This window comes from Chrysochloris asiatica, unplaced genomic scaffold (assembly GCF_000296735.1).
Source record: "Chrysochloris asiatica unplaced genomic scaffold, ChrAsi1.0 scaffold00004, whole genome shotgun sequence".
Taxonomy (NCBI): Eukaryota; Metazoa; Chordata; class Mammalia; order Afrosoricida; family Chrysochloridae; genus Chrysochloris; species Chrysochloris asiatica.
Genome location: NW_006408522.1, coordinates 20,540,361 through 20,546,386, shown reverse-complemented (window position 1 = coordinate 20,546,386; position 6,026 = coordinate 20,540,361). Strand labels below are relative to the sequence as shown.

General features: G+C 38.6%; 1 protein-coding gene across 1 annotated transcript in view; it reads right to left on the bottom strand.

Annotated features, from left to right (window-relative positions):
• FAM214A (family with sequence similarity 214, member A) overlaps window positions 1-5,641 on the bottom strand; it is a 253,744-nt gene extending 248,103 nt beyond the window's left edge. The window contains 1 exon segment of the mRNA XM_006831861.1: window positions 5,585-5,641. Coding sequence (XP_006831924.1) covers window positions 5,585-5,641 — 57 coding nt within the window.
• Window positions 5,642-6,026: the final 385 nt, after the last annotated feature.

Here is a 6,026-nt window from a genome sequence, read left to right as displayed (position 1 = left end):
GGTAAGTTGTGAAATATTAACTTTCTTTGGGGTTACCCTATAGTCTATTAATTTTTCCTTCCATTTAAGACAGTCTATTGTATACTGTAATCTACCTGACCTCCTCACCACCTGGATCTCTGTTCCTATATTTTTTCCTTCTCTGACATTGTTATTATTTTAATCTTTGGTTGCCCTCCCAGCTCCTTTGAATTCGTTGTTGTAATTTTTTTCTGTTCTGCTATCTGTCATTTGAGTTTCAGGTGGTGTTGCGATGTCTGTCAATCTCTGATTGTCTGTTCTTGTTGGTTTTCATTCCAAAGAACTCCCATTAGGATGTTTTGAAGTGCTGGAGTGGCTTTGAAAAACTCTCTTAGTTTCTGTTTATCCTGGAATGTTTTGATTGCATCTTTGTATTTGATTGACAGTTTTGCTGGATTCTTGGTTGACAGGTTTTTTTTTCCTTTTAGAGTTTTATATATGTCTCCTCATTGCCTTCTGCATGCATGGTTTCTGCTGAGAAGTCAGAGCTGAATCTGATTTGCTTGCCTTTGTAAGTAACACTTCTCTTTTCTCTGGCTGCTTTTAGGATTCTCTCATTGTCTTTGATTTTGGAGAGCTTGATTATTATATGTCTTGGTGATTTTCTTTTGGGGTCTATCTTTCCTGGGGTATGTTCAGCTTCTTATCCTTCAAGATGTTAGGGAAATTTTCTTCCAGAGGCTCTTCAACTATCTCCTCTGTGGACTTGTGTGATTCTTCTTGTTCCGGAATGCCAGTGATTCTTAAGTTATTCCTCTTCATATTTTCCAGCATGAATCTTAGACTCTGTTCAGATTTTTAAAATACTTTTTTTCTGCTTGCTTTTCCATTGTAGCAGTATTGAGAGATTTGTCTTCCAGCTTGCTGGTTCTGGCTTCCATCTCTTCAATTGTGCTCTGTTGCCCTTTCAGTGTATTTTCCATTTTTGAAATTTTATTATTAATCATCTGGACCTCTTTATGCAGGTTTTGAATTGTGAAAACATCCATTAATAATTGGATCATGGAATGTATGAAGTATGAATCTAGGAAAATTGAAAATTGTAAAAAATAAAATGGAATGCATAAAGATTGATATACTAGGAACTGGTGGTGGTAGTTATGTGCCGTAGTTGGTTCTGACTCATAGGGTTTCTGAGACTGTAAATCTTTATGGGAGCAGAGAGTCTCATCTTTCTCCTGATAGTTTTGAACTGCTGACTTTCAGGTTATCAGCCCAATTTGTAACCATAATGCTACCAAAGCTCCTTATACTAGGCATTAATGAACTTAAATGGACTGGTATTGGCCATTTTGAATCAGACAATTATCTGGTTTACTATGTTGAGAATGACAAATTCAAGAAGAATGGAGTCACATTCTTCATCAAAATGAACCTTTCAAGCTCTATCTTGAAGTACAATGCTATCTGTGATAGGATAACATCTAAGGAAGATTAGTTGATGCCAGTATTATTTAAATTTATGGACCAACCACTAAGACAGTGATGATGAAATTGAAGAATTCTGCCAACTTCTTCAGTCTGAAATTGATCTAACATACAATCAGGATGTATTGATAACCACTGATGATTGGAATGCAAAGTTTGGAAACAAAGAAGAAGAATCAGTAGTTGGAAAATATGGCGTTGCTAATAGAAACTAAGCTGGAGATCTCATAATAGAATTCTGTAACACCAATGACTTATTCACTACAAATACCTTTTTTTTGTTCCCCCAAAGATTTATTGTGAGTTGAGTGATGGTTTACATGGGGTAAAATCAGTTTTACACTCATCTTATCATATTTCATTTCATTGCAATGATTACAATCCCATGCATGTTTCATCATTCAACAATGAAAGGGCACACCCTGCAAGCCTGCCCCCCAACAGCCACCAGCACGCAGTCGTCCCTCTCCCTCCATGAGTCTAGAGTCCTTAGCTGCTCCATCTCTCCCTGTCATCATTTCTGTCTCCATCTCTGGCACTGACATTTCTCTGGGTAGAGTCCCACACTACGCTTCCACTCTTCTCCCTTCATGGTCCTAGGGTCCTCTGCTTGGGGATTGTAAGTTCAACCACTTGCCCCTTTTGAAATACTTGTTTTAAACAACATAAAAGATGACTCTACACTTGTTGTTAGGGGTCACTGAGTTGGTACCGACCCATAGCAACCTTATGCACAGCAGAACGAAACACTGCCTGATCCTGGGCCAACCTCACTACTGCTGCCATGCTTGAATCCATCAATGCTGCCACTTGGCCAATCCATCTCATTGGGGGTCTTCCTCTTTTTCTCTAACCCTCCACCTTACCAAACATGATATCCTTCTCCAGTGACTGGTCCCTTCTGACAATAAGTCCGAAGTATGAGAGATGAAGTTTGGCCATGCTGGCATCCAAGGAGCATTCTGGCTGTACTTCTTCCAAAACAGATCTATTGGTTCTTTTGGCAGTCCATGACACTTTCAATATTCTCCTCCAACACCGTAACTCAAAAGCATCAATTCTTCTATGGTCTTCCTTATTCACTGTCCAGCTTTCACATGCATATGAGGTTATTGAAAATACCATGTCTTGGGTCAGGCGCACTTTAGTCCTCAAGCTGACATCTTTGTTCTTCAACACTTTAAAAAGGTTTTGTGCAGCAGATTTGCTTAATGTAATACATCATTTGATTTCTTGACTGATGCTTCCATGAGTGTTGATAGTTGATCCAAGAAGAATGAAGTCCTTGACAACTTCAATCTTTTCTCCATTGATAAGAATGTTGTTTATTGGTTCAGTGGTGAAGATTTTTGTTTTCTTTATGTTGAGATGTAATCCATATTGAAGGTTGTGCTCTTTGATCTTCATCAGTAAGTGTTTTAAGTCCTCTTTACTTTCAGCAAGCAAGGTTGTGTCATCTGCATATGGCAGGTTGTTAATGAGTCTTCCTCCAATCCTGATGCCATGATTTTCTTCATATAACACAGCTTCTCAGATTATTTGCTCAGCATACAGATTGAATAAGTATGGTGAAAGACTACAACTTCGTCTCACACCTTTTAAAATTTTAAACCAGTCAGTGTTCCCATGTTCTGTTCAAACAACTTCTTCTTCGTCCAGGTACAGATTCCTCACGAGCACAATTAAGTGTTCCAGAATACTCTACACTTGGACCTCACCAAATGGAATACACAGAAATCAAATTGACTACATCTGTGGAAAGAGATGAAGAGGAAAAACTCCATGTCATCAGTCAAAACAAGGTCTGTGGCTTTAGCCATTGTTGTTGTTAAATGCTATCGAGTCGGTTCTGACTCATAGTAACCTTGTATAGGGTTTCCAAGGAGCCACTGGTGGTTTGACTCAGTGACCTTACAGTTCAAACTGACCTCGTGGTTCAGTGCATTATCCTACAGCGCCACTGCTATGCTTCATTTGAAAACTACACTAATAAGGCGGAAGATGGTGTCAATTAATAGTAGATATTCAGATTCCATAGACATAAACATGAGAAAAACATTGCAAGTTAGAACCAATGAAATATGATTTGTTAAGTCAAGACAAAGACAATATTTTATAAAATCATATAGTTCTAATTGCAGATATAAGAGAGTATGAATAAACTGGAAATTGTAGTGTTCTCCTCATGGTTGTTGTTAGGTGCTATTGAGTTGGTACTGACTCATAGTGACCTGATGCACAACAGAAGGAAACACTGCCTGGTCTGCACAACCTCGCAGTTAGTGCTATGCTTGAACCCATTGCTGTTGCCACTGTGTCCGTCCATCTCATTGGGGGTCGTCTTCTTTTTCATTGACCCTCCACTTTACCAAGTATTCTGTCCTTCTCCAGGGACTATCTCTCCTGATAGTATGTCTGAAGTATTCTCCCCCAACAGAAAGGCAAAAAAAATTAAAGATAACAATACCCTGCAAAAACTAATTTAATGCAGCAACAATTTCAGTCTTCACAGGAATATTTTCATAATTTGATATGCTTAATAAGATAATTTTTTGAAGAAAAATCAACAAGAATGCCAAGGAATGTTTTCAAAAGAGAAAATGAATGCAAATACTTGAACCACAAAAAATTTAAATGTGTAGCAAGCATGATTTGTACTAAATATTGTATTTTTTTCCAAATAAAATGCCCATACATGCATGGATACAGAAATAATGAACTAAGTAAAACAGTTCTGGCATATGCCCATGCTCATGATATATTCAGAAATGAATTTTGGTCTCATTAACGCATCCATCTGTATTATAGGCAAATCATATCAATTGACAGCATCATTTGGAGGCAATGAATTTATGTTAATGGTGGAGGAAAAGTCAGAAATGAAGGGTGAATAGTAGCACAACTCCCAGAATGTAATCAGTGTCACTAAGTGGTATATGTAGAAACTGTTCAAGTGGTGCATGTTTTGCTACCTATACTCTCAACGTCTACAAAATAAATGAAATCATATATAAAGCCCCCTCATTGTCCATGTATGAATTACCTTTCTACATCCAGTATAACTCACAGTTCTTGAAACACTTGGCCCTGTCTTGCCTGCTGCAGGCAAAGGCAGTCCCCAGACATGTCTGAGATGGAACTCTCCATCCTTTGCCCATACCATTCTTATGTTCTACCTTTTACTGTGTTCCATGTTTACTTCTGCCTCCTGTGTTGTGCTCATGATGGGTGATCTCAGCCATGTTGTTGTTGCTGTTCTTAGGTGCCATTGCACCTAAGCAAATTTATGCACAGTAGAATAAAAGACTGTTTGGTCCTCACAATCATTTCTATTTTTGAGCTAATTGTTATGATCAATGTGCCAATTCATCTGGTTGAGGATTTTGGCTTTGTTCACCTTCTCCAAAGAGTGGGAGTGTCTCAGATCAATGTTTTTGATCTTCTTTGTGGGTAATCTTCTCATTGAGGGGTGATCTCAGAGAAGATCAAAGTTACCTGAGACAGCCCCATTACACTTTGCTTCTGTGTCCTAAAGATACACCAGCTTGCCAACCTTCATGGAGGTGACTCATCACAGGCCTTATTTTTCTTCAGTACTACCTTTCACAAGCAATAGGAATCCCATGTCTCTCCATCCAGCTCTATGATCAATATTTTCCTACTATTAATTGAAAGTGTACACTCACACAAAATGAGTAGTTTTTCTATAGTGTGTTTATGTTGTTCCCTGAGCAACAACACCTCTTCGCATGCTCCACCCCTGCTTCCCTACTCTCCATCTTTGCTTTGCATACTTCTCTAGATGCCCATGACCTCTAGTTGGCAGTTTTCTACCTCATGATGGGTAATTTCTACCATGAGATGAATTCTATGGAAATTCTAAAGTATTACTCCAATTCTAACAGTCCTGTGAGTGCTTCTAGAAGTATGACTTTGTTTTTGTGGGTCGTTCCTAGCTTTTTGTTTTTGTGGGTCGTTCCTCTAGTCTTCACCAGCCACCCAGTAATCCTCAACAAGCTTTGTATTGGTATTGCTGCATTTTGACTCAGCAGTTTCAACTTCTGCACAGAGTTTCAGATAGCACCACACTGTTCACAGACCACCTCCCTCAGTAACCATAAGGCTGCAGACATACCTTTTTATAGCCAACTATACCAGGAGATCCTGGAGAAATAGAGCCAACCAGGTTCATGCTCCAAGAGAATCTTACTTTCCAGGTTCTGACTTTGCCAGTACTTGAGGACTTTTTAATGACTTCCCAACAGTGCCTCCCCATCATTAGTGTAGTGTGAGACATTAATTAATAGCCTCCCCTAGAAAAGGCTCGTGGTTAAATACATTTGAAAAGTAGAATTTCTTGTGCTAACGTATACTACGAATATCTAGGAGGAGAGTATATATAATTTGTTTTTCTAAGTGTTCTTGGTCAGCAAATCCTCTTTTCAAGGAACTTCTGTTTGAAACATATCATTCCTCTGATACTGTTCGAGAAAGGCTGTCTCAGGCATAGTCTCAGTTCACTTAGTCCTGCCAACTGTTTAGGACCATTTTTAAGTTATTCAAACATACATCCTAGT